This window comes from Ruditapes philippinarum, unplaced genomic scaffold, assembly GCF_026571515.1.
Source record: "Ruditapes philippinarum isolate M1 unplaced genomic scaffold, ASM2657151v2 ctg1000_1_1_1_1, whole genome shotgun sequence".
NCBI classification, from domain to species: domain Eukaryota; kingdom Metazoa; phylum Mollusca; class Bivalvia; order Venerida; family Veneridae; genus Ruditapes; species Ruditapes philippinarum.
Genome location: NW_026859957.1, coordinates 15,907 through 39,578, shown reverse-complemented (window position 1 = coordinate 39,578; position 23,672 = coordinate 15,907). Strand labels below are relative to the sequence as shown.

At 31.0% G+C, this 23,672-nt stretch overlaps 1 protein-coding gene across 2 annotated transcripts; it reads right to left on the bottom strand.

The window, feature by feature from the left end:
• Positions 1 to 594: 594 nt before the first annotated feature.
• On the bottom strand, positions 595 to 22,204 carry LOC132758398 (uncharacterized). 2 transcript variants are annotated; one of them, XM_060750071.1, is made up of 25 exons: positions 21,964 to 22,204; positions 20,176 to 20,532; positions 15,814 to 17,664; positions 15,270 to 15,377; positions 13,764 to 13,855; positions 13,167 to 13,352; positions 12,655 to 12,741; positions 11,746 to 11,857; positions 10,883 to 11,005; positions 10,420 to 10,492; positions 9,858 to 9,951; positions 9,535 to 9,578; positions 8,472 to 8,583; positions 7,411 to 7,514; positions 6,599 to 6,701; positions 6,215 to 6,365; positions 5,370 to 5,439; positions 4,997 to 5,063; positions 4,652 to 4,737; positions 4,258 to 4,384; positions 3,489 to 3,530; positions 2,534 to 2,638; positions 2,239 to 2,314; positions 1,587 to 1,657; positions 595 to 1,315 (listed from the first exon to the last, which is right to left on the bottom strand). In XM_060750071.1, exons 1-25 carry the CDS (start codon positions 22,004 to 22,006, stop codon positions 1,259 to 1,261), a joined length of 4,341 nt encoding a protein of 1,446 aa, XP_060606054.1. In that variant the 5' UTR covers positions 22,007 to 22,204; the 3' UTR covers positions 595 to 1,258. The 2 variants fall into 2 exon arrangements, with proteins under 2 accessions (XP_060606054.1, XP_060606053.1); XM_060750070.1 differs by having other exon boundaries at positions 9,858 to 9,954; positions 21,964 to 22,203.
• Between the last annotated feature and the right edge of the window lie 1,468 nt (positions 22,205 to 23,672).

Sequence of the window (23,672 nt, the reverse complement as noted above, 5' to 3'; positions counted from 1 at the left end):
GGCATGGATATATATATCCCTTACAACAACAACAATAGAAAGTCAGTGTTGGCGCGTTGTTCAATTTGCTGCAGATAATGATGGGATGATATTGCACAATTATAGTATTGCAAAATGCCTATACAAGTTGTTCAAATATATATAATTGCATTATTGTGAGACATTAACGTAACGCCTTAAACACTGATATGATCTCATAAAAACTATCATTATCTATCTTTGTTTTTATAATTTGTTTGTTTTCCTCGGTTGGAAATAATTCATCGTAATTATATAACAGTATGATAGGTATTGTAACATTGAATGTCGTCTTTTCTTAAGAGTACCTTTAATAACTTTACCTCTAATAACTTAGTCATCATTTTGCTATTTCGTTTCGAGTAAAATTTTGACAGAAGTAACCGAAGAAAGATATGAATATACATGAATTCTCAAACTAAACTTTAGCAATTAAATATATCTTTTGTATCCTGTATACTTTATAATTTGATAGTCAACTTCTAGTTTTTGCAGAGTAAATACAAATACGATGTGGTTTTTATATAAATAAAGTCTGTTACATACATTGTATGTCATAAATGAGATAAATGTAGATATCAGCATATCTCCATATATTTATTCGATCTGAAAGAATTGTATAACAAATGATGTTTGCTTAGATGTTATGATTTGTAATTTATTGTACATATGCCATGCTCTGTTATTGTTCGGTTTTGTAAATATGTTTTGCTCTTCAATATTGGAGGAATAAAAAGTATCTATCTATCTATCTACCGTTGGTTTAGATTTATTATCTAATAATCCAGAATTACCAAAAATGAAAAGCATTTAAACGTTTGAATCGCACAAAAACACAATTTTACTTTGAGTATATATTTTCTTTATTATCTTTTGCACATTTTCCATTTTAATTCTCCAGTGCAGGACCGAAAGGGAAAATAAATCACTGAGGAAATGAAAATGGAATTTTAGTAGCAAACAATAGTTTATTTACAAATATATAAATGGAAACGAAATATTAAGAATTATACAAATTACATCATTTGAATTATATTTAATTATATTCAGTCATTCCCCATCATACAATGATTTTCGACAGTTACAAAGCCTTTCCAATCACATTACTACTTCCATAACAAAAAAAACTCCATGAATACAAAGAAGAGGTTTTAGTGTAACGTAAAATGAACTGTCTCTTCCAAAATTGTTAATGTATGTCGGCATATTTTGTATTATACTCTTTGTGTATCAGTTTATGTTACATATGTGTAAACCACTGGTTTTCGGTTAGGCTGCCAATTTGTAAGTCGTGTTCCTGAAATTTAATCAACACAAGTTGAAAATGCAACACATTTCCAGGTCCGATAACATAAACGTGTTAATGGAAACATCTTGAAAAAGTTCAAAGACAACGTTGATGATATTTTCGACTATATGTACAGGTGTCATTTAAAATCAAGTCATGTGGGACAGCTCATCATGCATTTAAAATTTATCGATACGAAGAAAACATGTTTTTCTTATAATAGATAAACTGGAAATGAACCTTATTAACATGATTGTATGTAAATTTGTCAAAAACATACCGATTCAATCTGTATTTTGTTCAATTCTTCATATTGCAAGTTGTCTATCTTGGCAGAATAGTCTAGTGAAACTAAAAAATGAATTAAAATAAATTATAATGATACATGATCTTAAAACAAAAAGAAAATTACTGCACGAGAGCAATGATAAAATACCAAAGGAGGGCCCATTGTATAAGTCAAACAGTAAAAAAAATTGAATCAATAGTCCCAAAGGACCGAAGAAAAATATATATAGAATATTCAGTGTTTTTATTTTCAAAACAACATGTGGCCTTCTGAGGGGAAAAATACTTCAGTAAAACAAAAAGAAGGGAAAAACTATAAACCTAACACTAACAACCTAGAATATAAACTATCCATAATTTTAATAAAATTTTCCACTTAAAATTTCAATTTTTCTCATTTAGAGCTGTTTATGTGGTAATTCATTTTTAAGTGCAATAACAGAACTTGTTTCTGTTCAAAGGAAAATATGACTCCATTTTAGGGGGAAATAGCATTTTGACTGGGGAAAACAACGTGTATAAAGTTGTAAAATATGCAAATACATTCAATGATACTGATCTAGTGCGAAACAACATAACAGTGTCAAATTATTTAACACTGGTAAATTTATCGTAATAACAGTTTTATCAATAATAAAAATCACCTTCAGATCCCCCTATGCTATTAGAACTACTTGGAAATAGTTCTAAATGTGGCGTAGGACTTGTCTTAGAATCTCGCTGAAATTTAGAAAAACAAAGCGGTCATTGATCATGTTTCGCCGCATGAAAGTCAGTTACAGCGTATGTGTAGCAGGAGACATAAAAAACATTACACTCACGCTTTTTTAAAAGTAATTCAGATTTAAGTAATTAAACATTTACATGGGGTCAACATGAAAGCTGGGTTAAATTTTTCATTTGTTTAATAATTGCAGCTTAAAATACTGTATATCTTACTTTGATAGACAGTCTGGAATACAAGCCTTCATTTGATGTCCTTAATGTCAAGCATTCTTTCTTTTTATTGTTTCTATTCACAACCGCTACCAATGCCTTCATTATCTATAAATGTAGAGCTATGTTATTAAATCTTCCAAGTAATACCACAACAGTCATTCATAATTTGATAAATTTTCGTTGAAATAAAAAGTAAAAAATAAAATTATATCAAATTATTTCATTACAGACGAACTGTATTTGACATTTGAACAGTGGCATAATAACATACATAAATTAAAATGTCAGTTAGAGTTCACACTTATTTAATTTACATGTTTGTCTTAGAAAGGCGAGTCTAATTTTCATGATTAGTATGTCTAAGTATGCAAAACAAATTCTGTGAAATAGAGAAAATAGAAATCCAGAAAGTACACCCAAGACAACAACATTGAAAATGTTGTAGGGTTCTTAAACTTGACGATGTTTTTCTCATAAACATCATCACGTCCAGATCTGATTCGTGAACGCTAGTTGTTATATTTTCATTCAGTTATGAATATACTGCATCTAGAGTTCATTCATTTCGTTACATATATTTCTATATACAGGTGTAAGAAAAATACAAATATTGTCCTACTTGTTACTTTTTACGTCAAATGTGACTTACAAAGAACACCGATGAAACTTTTTGAATATAAGCTTGATCAATTTAATTGAAATTGATTATATTTTTACAAATATGTATATAAATTAAAAGGCATGCTGGAAGATTAGCCTTTTGAATACGTTTTTTTGTTCCGTCTTAAACAATCAGTAATGGTTACTGATAAAACAACTTTTGATGTAACAGTTATTAATTGTATCAAGGTAAAAAAATGAAATTTTTGGAATTGTATTTTAATGACAACCAGAAAATATAGCTCTTGATTAGATAAGTATATTACAGGTCACTTGCGTAATTATACATATTTACCTGTTTATTCAGGGCGCAATGGAAGATAAATATAACGAGTCCCTGCAATACAAAACATGGTTATTGTATGTATAGTTTTAATGCATTTAGAATACGTGCATACAGAACATTGTCATATAACGGTTCACAAATATCATTATCTTAGCATGCTTATTTCTTTATTGCTTGTTTAGAGTTTGTATACATTCTTAAGTGTCCCCTGCCTCTAGCTGTATTCTCAACAATCGTACTGACTGCGTGTTCAGTGACCATATGTGACTTGACATTGACGGGTCTCAATTCGTGAGCCTTGCTTTCCTTCGCTGACCTTTGCTCTCATATCTTTTTTTTTCTCTTATACTTTTCAGTCATTATATACAACCATTCAAATCGTAGTTACTAAATACATAAAATGATAATTTCAGATCAATGTTATCAATTATGACAAATATATTTTATCTTTTATATCTTCTTATAAAACGTCTTTGCAAATGAAAACATGAATGACAAAAAGCACTTATAAAATAATAAAGTGCATCAGAAGTATAAGAGAAAAGAGAGAGAGAGAAAAAAGCGTATGAAAAAGGAGGAAAGATAAAGGAAGTATGAGAAAAGAAAAAAGTGAAGAAACAGTGAAAAAGATATAGGTTGGCTGTGCCAAATTAAATTATTGTAGACTTAATTGCATTTATAATTGTCTCAAAGATATGCTTGTACCTATTATATCAACGGCGTTCGGTACTTGGAGAAAGGAAAATATTTTTAAAAAATGTAGATTAAATTTATTTACCTGAAGCCCATTACAAATAGCAAATATGTATTGTATCCATGCCATTGATTTGTTTACATAGAAAATACCACTTATCCATGTGCACCCAACGAGTGGAAGAAGAACACAGAGAGAACGTATTCCAGTTCTAAAACAATATAGTTATATATATGCCAATAGTAAGCTTATTTGAATTATATGCTCTGTGTATGTAATCAGTATGCAAAAAGAGAGAAAACATCTAAACAATACAAGATTTTATTTAATCGAATATCATCCGAACAATTTTGTTCCAAAGGCAAACGTTTTGGGGTTTTATTACAGCTCATTAAGAGGAAGGTTCTAATAAACGTTTGAAATGAAAAATGTCACTCCTTTGTGGGCCATGTTCATAAACAAGCAGCCTTTATCTTACTTTGCTTTATCTAGCTTGTGTTGGTTGCGAACCATCTGTACACGAAATACTGCTCGCATTGCGCATCCCAAAATAACACAGTTGATCTGCAACATTTAAAATTGATATTATATCATTCTCAACACTAAAGCCAAACGACAGCACTATATTCACTCTCACTCTGCTATAAAAATGCAAAAACAATAAATCATTATTGTGTTTTCAATGAAATTAAGAAGGTACGACTTTCGATTTAGTTTTCAAAATATTTGACAATGCAAAACTGAACTTATTTTAAAACACACTTTTATTAATAATGGAACGTCAATAAGATTATTATTAGAATACATTGCAATAAGAACTTACTAGAATAATGACAGTTGCGGGTCCAACAAAAGCCCAAATTAAACCTTTGTCAAATGAAAGCCAACACCTAAAAACAAGTGTTGCAAAAATGACACACAAAAATGGAAATGTGAAAGGTATCAGGTTTTGATGTAATATACTTTAATGATAAAATTAAAAGTAACTGTTATAAAATCAATAAATAAGTATAAAACTACCAGCATTTCCTTTAGTGCTGTAATTTTAGTGTTTTTTTTCGGACATAACAACAAGGTTTAAATCGATGCCCATTCAAGAGTGTCTTCGTTTATTTGTATATCAATTATGTATTATGATTATACCTATGTGAAAAGTAAGCATATTGTTAGCTTAGTTGTTACAAAAATATACAAACTTGTTTTTGTCCCCATAGCCGTGAATCCTCGTTACTGCAAGTGAAATGCCAACTATAACCGCTGGTAATACTGAAACAAAGTATATTTGGTATGTTCAACCATTATGTGTGAAAACTTATAATGAATTTCATACATTGTCAGTATCAATCTGATTAAAATCAGCTCTAAATACGCTCCGGTTTTAGATCTAACCGTGACCAAATACGAAATTATTTCTGTTTACCTTTCACACAGCCAATCATCTATGAGCTTTCACAATTTTGAATGCGATGAAGTTTCTTTTTTTAACTCAGGGAAAACCAGTAGTGAGTAGGTAATTCTCACGATTTCGAGAACAAATATGCCGTTGTCCATATACCCGACAGGTAAACTGACAAAACAATCTTGCCCATTAAAATTGTATTAGATCTATTTCAAGATAATGTGTTAGTAATTACTTCAAACATTTATTTTACTTGTTCAAAATAACTTCAAATATTTTTTTTTCTAACAAAAATCAGCAATTTGATTAACTTTAACGGATAACGGTATTTTGATACTTTTTCTAATGCCTATGTAAAAACCAGTTTGACTGCATGGCTAAAATTAGCTTTCTCGGAAAATCCGAATAATAAAGATGGCAAAACATATACGGTCGTCATTAGATCTACATAAAAGAAATAAGTAGATCTGAACTTTAGTCAGATTGTTGTCGGTATTATTAAGTTATCGACGCTGATGTAAAATAATTTATACTTACTCCTACGCGGTCAGAAAGATCCATTCAGTTTTGGTTTTGTTGACACTATATAGACTAGAGAAAAGTAAATTTCTACATGGTCCATGTGAGTAAATTAATACTTACGCCAAGCAACGGGTATTATCCATTTTGTTTTGTGTTTATTTGAAAACACATAGACGAGAGCAAAGAAAATCTCTATCCCCTCTGCCAACATAAAGGAAAACACGACCAGGTAGATATAATGAAGCAAGGCTGCAACTGCAGCACAGCCCTTCTGAAATATAAAACATCTAAATGCTAATCAAGTTCAAACAATACGCAGTTTTATTGTGTCTATATATTCAAGATAGAAAATAATCCAAGAAATTTCACTTTTAAACTTTTTATGCAATTTATATATTTATATAATATTTTATATAATTTATGAAAAAAAAAGAGAATTTGAGAAATGTGTAAAATAAAAAGACTAGCTAGGAAACTTGGAAATAAGTTTTAATAATCCCGTACCTCATCTTCTGTTCTATCTACGCCAACGAGGAAAGTGACATATGAAATCACCAGAGCTACACACAGATTCATAAGTATCTTAACTCTTTTTGTCTTCACACGCCTGAATTGATTTCAAATATCTTAAGTAAAACGCATGGATCTTATATATCTGTATGTGTATATATGTATGATAAAACAGACAGATGAATAAAGATCAAATTGTCTTTAGCTCATATTATTACTTCTATTATTTAGGGACCATACGCCGCTTTTCATGGAATAGCACTACAGTGTCACATTGAATGTTCCATGATAACCGCCGTATGAACACATCTGCGGGGATGTTTCAAAATTCAAATTTTTACCATTTCATGTATAAATGTTGAATTCTGCTTAGGCCGGTGCTAGCGGGCGTGGACGGTAGTTTGCACTTGATAGTACAGTCCATGAACAGGCTCAATCAAACTGAGCCTGCAACATTTTCAACTTTGTCGCTTTGGACTTTCTTTTTGGCAATTCTTATTTTCTCTTTTTCACAGATGAAGCTGATTTACTAATACAAACAAGATTTGTGTTTTATGACATAACACGTTTTTATTAAAAAATCTCTAACAATTTAACATATTTCTGTATTTTATTTCAATATAAACCAATCATTTCACCATTTAAACGTTAGACTAATGATTTTTATCGCTAAAATAAATGGTAAGTCATCAGATAAATTGACAATATTTAATTGTCATTAGAATATTTTTCATTTGTAATTTACGTTTATGATTATTGTCTAATATGTAATTTGTGACATTGCATGGTATGAAAATTATAAATACCTCCAAAATATGAAATGCATGACCATCGTGAGCACCAAGCATAAAGAAGACACGGAGCAGCAAATTATGGTAATATAGTCTAAAGCAGGATCCTGTACATTATCCTGTAGGGGCGGAAGAAAATCATTTTATAAATAACTGTGGGTATCTATAATAATGGCAGAGTGGGTAAGGTCAAACCACTTGTCCGGCACCGCGCTGAATATAAAATACCACCAGGAACTTTGATTCTTTGTTGGTGCTTACGGAACGTCGGTGGTTCTACTCAGGTGCCCGCTCGTGCCTGTTGTAATGAAACGGAGGGCACCTAAGGTCTGTATCTATTAGTAAAACTGGCTTTATAATTATGACCTTTACACTGTCGGTGTGACTTAACCCCAACAAACAATCAAACGGTTACTGTTTAAATAGAATAATAAGACAGAGGGAAATATCAATCAAGTGTTTGCTACCGTTTCAACCGACACTTCATAACAGTTAATGTATACTCTTGCTGTTTAGGTGACTTTAAATTTGTATTTCTCACAACTATTTGTATTTCAGTCAGCATAATGGGGACTTTTAAAGTAATTGGTAACCTACTTTATTATAATAACTATGTATCTATTAATGCAGCTTTCATTTTTTTTAAAAAGATTTGTCAGAAAAGCATACTGTTCGAATGCATAAGCTATATTTACTCATGAAATTAAAATAAAGTTGACAGTATTTCACATTTTCGTTATAATAATGTTAATAATGTAAAATAATATTAACATTTTAACTTTCTAACAGTTTTTCTAAAATTTATATATAAGAATCGCCATGCGCTCATCGACGCTTATTCCGTAACATTTTCTTGAACTTCATTCATAGATGTGTATATGAAATACACTCATTACGGAAGTTATTTTTCTTCTTTTTTCTTATTAAAGAAAGAAAGAAAGAAAGGCATTCATCATTTTCCCTCCATGCTTCTGAACTTTTATGATCTCTATATGTATTGAGGGAAATGAAATAATTCTCAAATATATTTTAAGACTTTGACAATAACATTACAAAAACCAATTTTTAGAAGTTACCTCTGTCCAGGGGCTCATTAAAATAGCAAAGTTGGTAAGATGGTTACATTCACAAACAATCGTTGTGGAATTTGATGACACCATGTAACATCCCTCATTCTCCCACAGGACACTAAACAAATCAAAGTACTTAAATAACTTAACGTTATTTTAAAAAGAATATTCTGAAATAAATGATAAATAGTAACTTAGTCTTCAAATTTAATTTCTTAGGTTTTTTCTATGTATGTTATTCTTTTTATTTTAAACAACAGGTGTTGAAGTGTTAAAATATTATGATGAACTTGTGTATGTTTTACGTAAAATGTTTCCGATTATTTCATATTGGTATTGTCGAAATGGATAATTTGTTATTTGAAAAGACTTACTCACTTGTAAGCCCAACCCTAACACAGTGATTTATGATTTAAATAAAAAAACAATACCTTTTCGAATTTTCACGAGTATATTACATTATCGATTATCATTATCAATGTAATTTTTTAATTGCGATGAAGACTTTTGTTGACTTTTAAACATGTGATGTAACAACAATTGTTTCCAACAGTAAAATATTTTATTAGGATAAAAATGAAACATCATTAATACCCTGTTATTTATGAGAGCAAGACATTTATTAACCTGTTAGCCTTCTTTTAAAGCTGCACGCCTCCAGATAAGCCAAAATATTTAAAGGAATTAAGATCTTAAGCAAAGTAAAAAGATTCAATATATAATTAATCATTTACATGTTATGTGCGATTAATGACTGATTTTGTAGTATCAATCACTATAATTCTACTGCGTCACTAACGCAGTAAGAGGTATTTATGTATATGTTGACTTCTTTTTTCGTACTTTACGTGGATTGTAAGTGCCGTTTGCAATGTGTAAATTACTTTCTTGTTCTCTTCACAATATATTACTTTTAAATACATTTTCATTTTTTTTTGATAATTAGCATGAATCTGGAGGCATGCTGCTTTAACATTATTTGCTAAATATAAAGCTTAAACCATCGTGTCCGGAAATGATACCTGAGTATCAAGTATGCGAAAATGATTATTGTAACTAGGGTAATTACCTATTTTCATTTCGAAAACTGCATATCGCCTTTGAACTATTTATCTGCAAAAATAAAAACATTTTTTGTAAATCTTTTGTCATTAACCCTTACAACGCTAAGTCTTTAATGGACTTGTCCTTCTTTAATCTTGAACAAACTATTTATCGTGTTATGAAAAATTACGAACAATGGAGACCATGAACAAGAGCCTGCACTGGTCTCATATGATACAAAATTGCGACGTTCTAATTGTCTTTAAAGCTAACTTTTTTAAAGAAAAAAAATAAACGTAATATATAAACATTAATCTGTAATTTAACGTAATCTATATCTTGAAATACCTTTAAACGTTCAAATACAATAGTTATTTTAAAATTTGTGTTTGCTTTCCAATTATTCAGCTTTGCTGTAATAACAGAAGAATCAAGTGTTGCTCTTCTGAAAGTACACAGAATATGCATAAAACAGTTTCGTAGGTAAACAAAGCATCTCGTTTCCACTTGTATTTTTAATTGTATAGCGGGTAAAAAAATAAAGTAATCATGGACATACCCATTAGCCAAATCTTTAGAGTTAGTGTCAACACACACATATATCTTATTTGGTCTGTCATTAGAAAAACTGATCCACAATTACAAAGTTATTTCTACTAAAATGTATGTGTGATTTCCATTCCGGGGCCAAAAGGAAATGTAAACAATACTTATTCTCATATCAAAAATTCGTCTTACTGGTTTATCAATAGGGTAAAACCTTGAATTTAATGAGTAGTCTTACTTGCTTAGCATTAGCGTACAAATTATAATTTAATGACTTTTTTAAAGTATAGCAGTTTGAACAAAAGATAAAAAAACGAAACAGGAAAAAATGCGTAAATTATAAGACATTGCTGTATACACGTACTTGTCAAATGATGCTTTGATAGGCAATATTCCAAGAAGATTTTCATAAAGAACAGCTGCAAATATCGTTGAGCCTTAAAGATAAGAAACAAAGTTTCATACTAAAGATATCATAAGCCATAAAATAACATTTTATTTTCTTTGACTGATATTTTTCCTCATCTTAACGAATATCTTTTGAAGTAGAAGCACTAAAGTCTTAATGTCTTTTTGGAACTGACAGATAAAATACCTAGAAAGAAATATAAAATGCTATGTACCAATAATGAAACTCGAAGTCTCCTAGATGTGAACATATAAATACTTGATTATCTATTAAAATGAAACCGGCAAACAAATATTAAAACATTTTGGTATTTTAAAACTATTTTATTTACATTAATGGCAAAATATTCTAACGAAACCATGAATGTGGTGTAATAAAACTGATTTCAAAACAAAACTTAAATTTGCAATCACTTTACCTTTTAGTGAGTCTTGTGAAATCGACAACGATGATCTGCTCTTTGATTTCTGTCCATTTCCACCAATATCACCTTCTGGAAATGCTATACTAGTGAAGTTATTGACTCTTCTAACCTGAAGTACTTAATGGTAAAAATTAAATTAACCTTTTACTGCATGAGCCTATTGTAAAAAATAGCTGTTTTCATTCAAAAGCCTCCTGTTACAAGTTCAAACTGCTATGAAACTATAAAAATGCTTAATACTGATCAAACTTGGCACAAATGTTGACCGGACAATAGCTTTTGTAACAGCATGCTCAATCTAAGAATTCCTGTTTTTATGGCAACAGGGGGGACATCTCAAAATTACCAAAATTACTATTTTGAGTTGATTTTTCCATTAAAATTGATTTCAAACTGCTGCAACTTCTCAATGAATTGAGATATAGTCAAAGATATACTCTAAGATAAATTTAAGCCTCTCACATGTCCAAAACTTTCTTGGAGATGAGGGGGTCTGTTGACCCTCTTTTAACCGCCAAAACAGAAGGGGGCACATCATCCTCTGGCACCCCTTGGATATATATCTATTTCGTAAGCGATTGCGCCGAAAAAGTGATCACTTTTAAACAACATTTCTCAAACGAAAACAAGTGTCTAAATATGGCATTTTATCACTATTTGAGGCCTAAAAGGGTGGAAAAATACTCAAAATTAAATTGAAATCGATTTCTTTTACGATTCTTAGCCAATTTGAATAAAATGCTTTTCATTTTTATGTCTTTTTACACTATAACACAAATTATTGGTTTACATGTTTACCTAATGGCATGAAAAAATCAGTTAAAAATATGTAGCAAGAAGATAAATATTTTTCTTACATATATTAGAAACAGAAAATGTTTTGTTATCCCTTGTCTCAGGCAATGAATTAGCAAATGCATCTACATAAGTATCAAATACATTTAGGAGTCTCAATGCACTGGAAGCTTCCTGAAATATAATTCATTTTCAAATTAAATGTTGTTGTTGTTTGTTTATTATTTTTTTGTGTTTTGTTTTTTCTTGTTTTTGTTTTGTTTTGTTTTTTGTTTTTGTTTTTGTTTTTTGTTGTTTTTTTTTAAAAACATGAATCATGGAAGAAAATGATTTTTTTTTCAAAACATGAATCATGGAAGAAAATATTACACGTAATACTCATACATGAAATTAATCTTATATAGCGAACAATACAATCTTACAGTTTAAAAGCTCATTTTGAATGTAAGATTATTTTGTAACATGATAATTATGATCAATTTAGAAATGATGGGGAAACGGCAAAATTCGTCGAGTGACAAACCATTTTATGCGTTTATTTAAAAGAATCTGATGAATTTTAAACAATACGATCTTAAAGATTCAGTTTATTAACATGGATAAATGAAATAATCACCTATATATGGGAATTGATAATATGATATTCATTTATGTGTGTGGATCAAATAAAAAAAATGTTAACGTTTACTTTCTCTTAAAATTTATAAATATCCATTTGAGAGTGTTTTTTTCAAAAGACTTTGCTCTGATTGAGAGTATATTATTAACCACTCTCTGGAAATATGCTGATATAATCCTTTTATATAACGAAATTTTGAAACATCCAAATGTATTTTTCTTGCACTTTCTCGGGTTATCCTTGACCGCCTGGTCTAAAGAAAATCAAATCAAATCAACAAATCATAAACATTCAAAAGTATGTCTTTTTTGCTTCGAAGTTAAATTGTACACGTATATGTAGAGAAATAAACCTTTGTGTCCCGATTGTTTTGATTAATTTCTTTCCATACATCCCTAGTGCTTGAATCTAGAATATTACCCACAGTCGTCAAAAATGTCTGAAACATAAGACGTTTTAGATATTTAAAACTAACAGCATGAAACTGTTTCGCGAAAAGTCACTTAATTATCATCACAAGAATTAGGCGGACGTAAAAATATTATAATCAAATAACAAATATGTACATTTGATATAAAGAGGATATTTGATTGTTTGTGTGAAAGATGAAATTCTATTTCATCACGTGAGCTTTAAAAACAGTTTTTTAAATTATAATTTAAGATAATTTTCACTGTGAAATTATCAAACATAATTTTCACTGATAAATCAGTAATCCACTCAAAAGCATAAAATAAAAAGATTTTAGAAATCTAGAACAAAATAATAGAGTGTTAAACGTATTTTCATTGACTTTGACTTTAACCTTTCTAAAGTGTTTCGCTTATGGAAAACCCACCGAACGTTCTTTCAATCAAGACTTACTTTAGCTTGATCATCCGTAACTTTTAAGTTTTGATTGTTGGCAATATCTTCTAACACATTGGTTATCGATTCGATGTCACCACTATACAGACTGCCACTGCCCTCTCCTGGTGTTGTTAATGTCGCCAATGTGTCCAAGATAGTATTTGTCATAGCATCTGTTGAGCTGGACCCAAGTAGGCCTTCCTATTGTTTAGTTAAATAAGTATTATATAAACATAACCCTTGTTCATGAAAGAAACATATTCTAAAATATGTGTAACTTGAGGAATTCAGGGATTTCTTGCTTTAATCTATATTCATTTATCGTTTAAAGTCTGGATTTTGCTCATAATGTACCCATAAAACAACCGGTCATATTGTATCTGCGTTCATATAAAGCATACAATCTTAATAAAGAACACATAAGACTAAAATCCGAAACATTTACAAAATACGAAAATAAATGTATACCAAAGACAGCAAGTAATATGTCTAAATTGATTAATTTTTTTAAGTGAGGTAAGATGAATTTCCGTTAATCTTATCCCGCACACAAGTATTGTTGCTAATATCGGCTTCTTCAGCTACAACAATGTTAGATTTAAATTGTCATACCAAATTCTTAATATCCTTATGCACACAGTCGTATTTAGGTATAATCCACGTACCACTAGCTTTACACTCTCGATAGATGTTGCCAGAAAGTTCTAAAGAAGATCAATATTTTTTTTAATTTATCATATATGAAGAAATGTTAATGAAAGCATATTTTCCTTCTCCTTCGACCCTGTGTTTGTTTGTTTGTTGCCTGAATGCACGCAAAAAATATCAAAAATAGCCAATTACCATTACTGGTGCACCTCTTAAAATTCTAAAATACACTAATAACTGTTTTACAAAGTTGACATGAAATAAGTCGATTATTAATTATCTAAATCTATACATGTCTTATATAACCCTAAAATAATTAAGTAAAACTGTTTCAATAAAAATATTTTCCTCATACTGAAACAAAAGCATGTAGTTTTGTTTGAATCATTATCTAGCCTTTTTAATGAACTTATCGATACAAGTGTCGTACTTCAGAGGAAACACGATCAAAAGGAGGGGGAGCACGGTCGAGGGTAGGTAGAAACACGGCCAAAGGTAGGGAGAAACACGGTCAATGGGTAGGGTAGTAGGAAACACCATTGAAGGTGGAAGAAACATGGTCGGAGGAAAAAGGAAAAACGATCGAAGGTAGGAAAAACACTGTTGATGGTTGTAGGAAACACGTTCGAAGGGAGAAGAAGCATGGTCAAAAGTAGGAAGAAGCACGGTCGAGGGTAGAAGAATCATGGTAGAGGGTAGGAGGAAACATTGTCGAAGGAGAAGTAAAAACGATCGAAGGTAGAAAAAAACACCATAGAGAGTAGTAGGAAACAAGGTCAAAGGAAGAAAGAAACATGGTCGAAGGGAGAAGGAAAAACGATCGAAGGTAGAAAAAAACACTATCGAGGGTAGTAGGAAACACGGTCGAGGGTAGAAAGAATTATGGTCGAAGGTATGAGGAAACAGGGTTGAAGGGAGAAGGAAAAACGATCGAGGGTAGAAAAAAACACTATCGAGGGTATTAGGAAACACGATCGAAGGTAGAAGAAGCATGGTCGAAGGAAGGAAGAAACATGGTCGAGGGTAGAAGGAGCATGGTCGAAAGTAAGAGGAAACACGGTCGAAGGGAGAAGAAAACACGATCAAAGGTAGAAAAAACACTGTTGAGGGTAGCAGGAAACACAGTCAAAGGTAGGAAGAATTATGGTCGGGAAAGGAGGAAACAAGGTCGAATGTAAAACGAAACACGGATTTGAAAAAACGCGATTGAAAAAAAAGAAAAACACGCGATTGAGGTTGGAGAATGTCGGGAAACGCAGTGGAGAGCAAAATTTATGGAAACCAGGTCAAGGAAACTCTATTACAAGGTTACCTCTTCCTTTGACAGCAATGTATTTTTTTACATAATTACAATGTTCTCTATGAATCACCAGCAGATCAGATATTACAGTTCAGTAAATCACAATTAAAAGGAATTTGAAATTTTTAACGGTATAATATATGAAGAGTTTATGTTAGATATAATAGTACCTGCATCGATATTTGAACATGGAAATGAAACTGTTGTCCCTGCAACGGTGACGTTCCATACTGTCCCTCTACTATCAATATTATTTGTGCAAAACACTTGTTTGTTGCCTGAATGCACGCAAAAATATATCAAAATTAGCCAAGTATCATTATTGGTGCACCTCTTAAAATTCTGAAATACACTTACTCTAGGCGACTGTTATAGTATGTCGTATCTATTCAAAATGTAAATTATTAGTTCGATGTAATTACAAGAATGTATGTATTCATATATATCTTATATTGATACAAACTGAACAGAATACATGTAAACAATTAATAATTTGTTTTCACTATGATATGTTTTTTATCAAATATAGTAACACTTTATCGACGATGTATCTTAGCTGATTGATTAAGGACATCTTACGACTTTCCTTTAACGATGGTTTTTTTTTATTAGTTGTTAATAAGTTTATGTAACCATCTAAGTTGTACATTTTCCCTTCACGATCTTAAGCACCTTTGTTAAAAGGTAAAAGCTTATGAGAATATTTATATTTACCTGAAAGATTTGCGCTCGTAGATGGTACTACAGAAAATTGCGACACGTGATAGTCCTTTGATACACCAGTTGCAAAGACTTTACTAGCTTTCCTTGCCAAATTTGTTGTGCGGTCTGTTTTTCCGTTTGCTTGTTCCTTTGTATTTTGAATGTTTATGCCAGTAGAAGTTGTTAATTTAAAAGATGTTGAATCTTGTAAAGAATTAGACGGATCTGAACTTGTTATCACTTGAAAGTCAGGCCCGGTAGTTATCTTGTAATTATCATCTTCTTTTTCTCTGTGTTGTGTTGTTTTCTCAACTGATGTATTTTTATTAAAGTGCTTTATTGTTCCATTTATTGACTTCGTCATATCAGCAGTATTATACGTTGTTCCACCACCTAAGCCGGATGGGCTTAAATATTTTGTTGTGGTTTCTTTAAAGCCAAAGCGGGAAGTTGTCAATGAGTTATTTTTAAATGCATGTGTATTATTGTTTGTTTCTAAATTTATGGTAATGTTTGTGGTTTCATGTCTTGTTGGTTGAGCGGTGGTCTCTTTAATTTTTGTCTTATAAGACCTTTTGACGTTTGATAAGGTTTCGGAAGTATCTGGTAGAACTGTGTTTTGGAATGTTTTCATCTCTTCTGTAGTTGCATAAGAAATATCGGCATCCGAAATTATATTTGAGATAGTTGAGGATATAAAATCGGACGATTTTGATTGAGAAAAATGGTCCGCGGATGCTGTGCTACTTGGTGCTTTAGAGTGAAAAGCATCCACTTTATGGTTTATTGTTGTTACATCATCGTCAATTTTTGTCTCCTGTTCTTTACGTAAAGGTGTATCAGTAGCAAATGTCCCATCATTTGGACCAGCTGTATTTGTCAATAAATCCGAGGAGTAATACAAGGTGCTTTTTGTAATATTTAATGTTGTGAGATATGAGTTGAATATTTGTTTTGTATTAGTGTCATTTCTGGTTGATGCTGTTGAATTTATTGTGGAGCCAATTAAATGCATGGTATTTGTGATAGCGTTTGTAGCAAATTCGTTTGTAACGGCAGCAATATCTTCATAAGTCGTCGTCTCATGCTTTCGGCGAGACGGGCGGCTCATGACGGTAGTGGTTCTATCTTCATAGGCAGCTTGTGAAATTGACATTGAGAGATTCGTCAACGCATACATTCCATCGGTTGTTTTCACATGTGTAGTACTGTATGTAGTTTCATGTGTTGTTGGTTGAATTGTAGTTGTTTCCATTGTTGTATCACGAGAGCCTTTGCTGTTTACAAATTTTTCAGTATTATCTGTTATCATAACAGTATCCGGCAACGATTTCAATGCTTCTGCAGTTGTATACACAGCTTTATTTTCTTCATGAGACCATGGAGACGTAGCTGTATGATTTTCAAGAGACATGGTGCCAACTACGCGTGTGGTTATCTCTTCATAGGCAACTTGTGAAGTTGAAATTGAAATATCTCTTAATACATTTACATCATCGGTTATTTTCGCTTTAACAGTACTGTAGACTGTGTGATATGATGTTGGATGAGTATAATTTTTCGATGTATGATTTGTTGTTAAATCTTTAGAAAGTGTAGTTTTATTATTATCTGTTTCTATATATTCAGTGGTGGTTTCTTTTACAATAGCACCAGTCTTTACATCACTTGCTTGTGTAGACAAACTTAAGAGTTCTAAAGTTTTAGGGAGCTTTGAAGTAGCAGTTGACAGTTTGATATGTGGTAACATAGTTGAGCCACTGCTTGTTTTGTTGGGATATAGTATGGTTCCTTGGTTCAGAAACGTTGAAGTTTGCACTGTCGCTTTCGAGGTATGTTTAACTGTCGTATCATTTACTTTTTCTGGTGAACATCAAAAACAATAAAATCATCTTGTTACATAGCAACGATGTTTGATAAATTTATTATAAAAGTGAGTTTCAAAATAAATTTTGTTCACTTCTATGTTTGAAAAGGATAAATCGACTAAGCATCTTGTAGACTAAGTACGAGATGATTTTCTTATTATTACGATATAAAAATAAATTCATAAAGATAGGTATCTATTTAAATTACATTTATTACAAATATGATGGCAGTATATATCTAGTATCTAAGTATGGAAAATGCCTTCATCCATTTCTTGTGTAAGTGTACATGACTATGCAAGGAAGCTACATGAAAAAAAAACTTGTCCATTAAAGAAAATTAAAGCTATATAAGCAAAAGCCGTAACACTTAATTTTTAACCTGATGACCTTGATGCCAATGACAGAGATCCGCGATAACGGCCAACACGCACATATAGTTCTTCACCACTGGAAACATTTTAAATAGTGGGGAAAGAAATATTAGGAACAATTGTTATCAGCAAAGATAAAATATGAGTTTTGAGTAATTATTGACACATATTGAAAAATAGGACTTTGTGACGATTGGATATATTCGATGCGGATGTCTTAAGGAAAGAAAAACGGGTTTTCATAAAATACGAGAGCAAGCACATATATTCACATTATTTGATCATCATAATGTTTTTTCTTACTTAAAAATGGAAAGACAAATAACAAATGAGTGATATAAAGTGGGACCAAAGTTAATGGGCGGGGCAATTTCGAGGCTTTCCATATCGTCTATACATAGAGAAATAAAACTCGCATTTGCATATATACATATTTAAAAATATCTTCCTCGGGCACAAACAAATGTTTTTATTCGTTTGCAGGCAATAAAATAAGAATGATTATGTTGCTCAAGCCATTTTATTTACGAACATTTCGCAAGTCTCTTATTCGAAGATTTTGCAAATGTTGTTTCCACATAAGCATGTTAAATATAGTAGTTGTAAATCGATTGTGGAAAACTGTTATTAAACCGTCTTTTAATTCCGCTTTATGGAATCATCCAGTACTTCGTCATTTTGGGAAACAAAATCATGACACGAGTAGGGCTTAGACTTACACATTTGAACATAGCAACACATTGGTAGATTAATATATAATCTCGAAGTCAAAAAGTACGTATTACTCATATTTATGTATAGAAAAGAGACATTTATTTTCTTGGTTATTACGATATAAGTATCTCGTAATTACAATATGATTATCTCATACTAACTAAATAATTATATGATTTTTTCGACATAATTATAAACTTATCATTACGAAATACTGTGTCGTAATAACGAAAAGATACAGATATTTTTATCTCGTTATTGTAGTCACGAGATTTGTATCTCGTTATTGCAAGGAAATATTTCGTACTTACGAGACATATTATGCTGCAATAACGAGAACCTAATACTGACTATATAGTTAGTCGCGATTTGGAGGTAATTTCTTTTGTTGGTACGACTGGGTATCTCGTTATTTCTACGAGATATACTCATTCAGAAAATAGAATACTGGCACTATTTGAGTTTTGTAATTCTATTATTTTACTGAACCAAATAAGAAATGCAGTGTGACTGTTCTGTGTCTATAACTTTATAAACATTTGAATGCTCTTTAGAAAAGTTCATATCAGTATAACAACTAGTCTTTAAAAGATTACACACACTTAATAGATTCTAATCCGGGATTCAAGAGTAATTTGGGCATATTTCGTTTATCTTGAGTAACAAATAGATTCTGACCTCTTTATACCCTCCTATCCAGAATATCCCTTACATGTTTAATTTGGGCAAATACGGACTGCACAGGACCAGTCGAATGAGTTAAGGTTAAAGTTTCCCAGAATGTCTCGACAACCTCTACTTCATTGTTATGCTAAAGTATAGTGTTATTCTCTTGCACATTTAGGACTTCAACAAACCTGACAATTTCATCGGCAATTTAATTCAAATCTATCCCAATTAATGGTGCTTCTTGCATTATCCCTCCCAAGACAATTACCAAGCCGCCCCAAGAACTACCCCTCTCAAGATTGCAAGCAGTATTGGATAGTATTACAAAATGTGTTGACCAACATCTGCACGTTTAAAATGCTAACAAACATTAATTTTACACTTTCTCGGTGCTGCTCGGTACATCAAGCGGCTGAGCAATTTGAGAAATCATGCACACAGTGACGATCGATTGTTATCACTTTAAGCCAAATCATGCAATAAAGTTTGAGTTTTTAGGGGTCTTGCGTTACTTTTTTGATTATTAATAAGTATAATCAAATAATGATAACGTTAATTCCGTACTTTTTATGATTTGTGATATTTGCAATATTGTAGACAAAACACTATGTGAAAGTTATGGAAATGAATTTACGTAAGTATTATGCTTTTTTTCAATCCTTATACAATGTATATTGTGATGTGAAATGATACATGTTTGTACATTTGCTAAATAAAAATAAGTTTAAATTGATTAAATATCAACTTACTTCTGACCATAAACGTGTAATTTTGACTGGAACTAGGACAAATGCTTGACTTTGCCGCACATGATACAACCGTTCCGTTAATGGACAGTGGTACACTAGCAATGTTGAAATAACTCATGGTTATTGTGTTAATCGAATTAAATATAAAGTTATGATCAACGTCCAATCCGGGAATATTAAACATGCATGTGTTTCCACATTGAGTTTCATTCAAAGTTACTGTATAACCGTCAATTGTCCATTCAATCTGATCAACATTAAGCGTAATGAAACAGGTGAGAGTAAGAGGTTGTTCCTCGTCGATAAGATCCGTCGTTGATGCTGATAGGATAACTTCACAATTCGGTATTCCTGTAACTATTTACAATATTCAAATGAGACTTGACTTTCTCATTTCAGTACATAAAACAAATAGTTCAAATATCATTTTCATTAAATACTCTCTTATTTGATGAAACAAAATAAAGTCACGTCAAATTTCGATTCACTGTTATATAAATTTTCCATTCCAGGCCTTTTCCAAGTGTCATCAAGGGTCAGATAACCAGACCCATCCCCATTGACAAATATGCTTATTTTTCCCAATCTGTAAAGAAATCCCAATTTAGTTGAAATTCCCGACAAATTTGCTGATTATTCCAGTATGCTATCAGACATAATGATAATTCCGCACATTTGATTCTCAATTTTTTAATGTATTTTTAAGTTTTGAATGCTAATTACATTAATTGGAATACACAATAATAGCAATGCAAACAACTATGCCATAGAGCATAAAGGAGGTTTCAAAAAATAACTATTAATAAATATTTTTCCGAATTAAGCAATTTTATGACCCAAAATTTCCGATCTTTGCTAGGTACTTTTTTCCAAATGACTAGGTAAAGGCCTTCAGTCTCACTTCCATTTCCGTATATTAGCAATACATAACATTTTTAGACACAATAATACTTTAATGTACTTCGTTAAACAATTATTGTGTATATTCTCTAAATAATGTTAAAACAGATCATTTACTACAATCATTAGAATTACTACAATACCAGTTGCATCTTACTATGACAAATGTTTTATGATTATTTGTTCACAATTGTTTGATATTGTAACAACGATTACAATGTATCATTATTTGACAAAAACTGAGTTCACCTACATGATTGTGTATTTGTTTCATGAAGTGAATCATCTTGAATTTAATCGTGTTATTATCTCCCTGCAAAAGTATATTTTTATCGCATACATTGAAATAACTTCGTTAAATTATATTGAAATACAAAAATATAGTATTATATAAAAACAAAACATCCATTTGAAAGCAATACAACTATCACAAATTATTAAAGCAGCACGCCTCCAGATAAATGCTAATTTTCATGAATATTTTGAAAATGTTTTTGAATGTGTAATAATGTGAAGTAACCAAAAGGAAGCAATTTACACATTATCAATGGCACTTACAAACCACGTAAATTATCAAAATATGATCAAAATATGCATAAATAGCCTTTACTGCGTTAGTAACGCAGTAGAAATATAGTTGTAAATACTAAAAATCAGTCATTTATCTCACATAATATGTAAACTAGTATTTAAATCTTGAAACATTTTAATTTTCCTTAGATCTTAGTACATTTTTCTCAAGTTAGATTTAATTAAAATATTTTGACTCATCTGGAGGCATGTACGTACGTAGCTTTAAACTGTACAAGCATTTAAGCATTTAACATTCATAAATGTAAATATGTAATATTGAAAAAAATAACATTATGTTATGCTAATGGTTCTTACCTAAATTTATGTAGAAACATACAAATAAAAGTAGCTGTTCCATATTTCAGGGATCCAACGTATCCGTAATTGTTTGCATTTGTCTATCTGTTACCGGTTGATGTGGACAATAATTTAATCTATGATATGAGGCGGAAGATATGCAATTATATCCGGTTTCTAAAATATTTTACTTAAAACGCAATTCGTACAAGTTATAGTGCATGTCCGCATCCGTGTTACCTCAGTACGGATTGAGACCTTACCCTGTGGTAGTAGTTCTTTTAAAATTTTGTGAGTCATCACAATTTTGATAGGTTTAATTTGAAGAGGTTTTATCGTTATTGCTGGTTTAAATTTTATATCTGATAGTTATAATGTTCAACTTGTATTTTTTGATTCCTGAATTTAGTTTTATTAATTTCCATGACATGACTGCGAAAGAGTACACAAAATATACACATGAATTTAATTGTACTACCTCAAATTAGGGAAAGTATTCGACAAAACAGATCTGTCATCATAGACGAATGTATTCAAAAACCAACATTAGATTCATTCGATATATTACCAACTAAAACAACTATGAAAATGAAATGATTTGAAACACACAACTCCTTGATAATTTGGTTACTGGGAATGATCACGTTAAACAATATTTGTAGAAATTCTTAGGATCACAACAAAGCCACGCGCAGCGTATAGCTTTGAGAGTTTTACTGTGTATTAGTTTAATGTTATCGTAGTTTAATAATACATGTATGTACTTAGGCCCTATCTCGTAAGGAAGTAAAGTATCTGTTGTTTGTCTGAAATTGATAAATCTGAAGTTTGTGGTTATAACTTTGAAGGATCTTCTCATTCCATGAAATAGCGATCGTTATTGGTAGAATAAAGATGTCTAGGTTCTCATGCATCGCAAAAACAATGATTTGTTAGATCTTAGATTAATATAAGTGGTTTTGTACTATTAATGAAATATCTAGTAATTTTACAAACAAAATAGATCAACACTGAATCAAACATGACGTTCGTTTTACCTGAATATTCAAAAATTTTAAAAAAATGGAGTTTTTGTTGTTTTATTTATTTTATTTTTTTTTGCTTTTTTGTTGTGTTTTCGTACGAAAATCCATTTTTTACTTTGCACAGGGACAGATTGTATTTGTAAATATACTTCAAGACAACATCAAAATTACAAAGAATTACAAGAATTTTTTTCTTTAAACCTATAAAATATTCAATGGATATTTGTGTGTTATATAGTTTTTTATTCGTGATTTAAATGTACTTTTTTGTAAGGGTATAACTTGCAAAGAAATCATTTATCATTAGGATTACTGAAACAATAAGCCTATCTTTGAAAAAGAAATTTTGAATTTAAGAAAATCTAATACAATCGTTTATATATTTACCTAAATACAAGGAAGAGTTGCTATGAGTTGTCGCTTGATCCACTTGAGTTAATCTGTAAGGTGTAAAGTAAAACCAACTTTTCGCAGACAACGAGATGAATAAGATAAAACTACTATATCATTTGTGTCAGTTTTATATCAAATACGTAGACTGTTAAGATGTCTACGATGCCAACCTCTCAACCCGAGGGGTTTTTTTTGTCCTACTTAGGCCAAAAATAGAAATGTGTTAGTTTCCCCTTTACGACCCATTACAATTAGTGTTGAGTAGGTAGGTAGGATTTTTTTTATTTGTGCATAATAATAAATAACTGA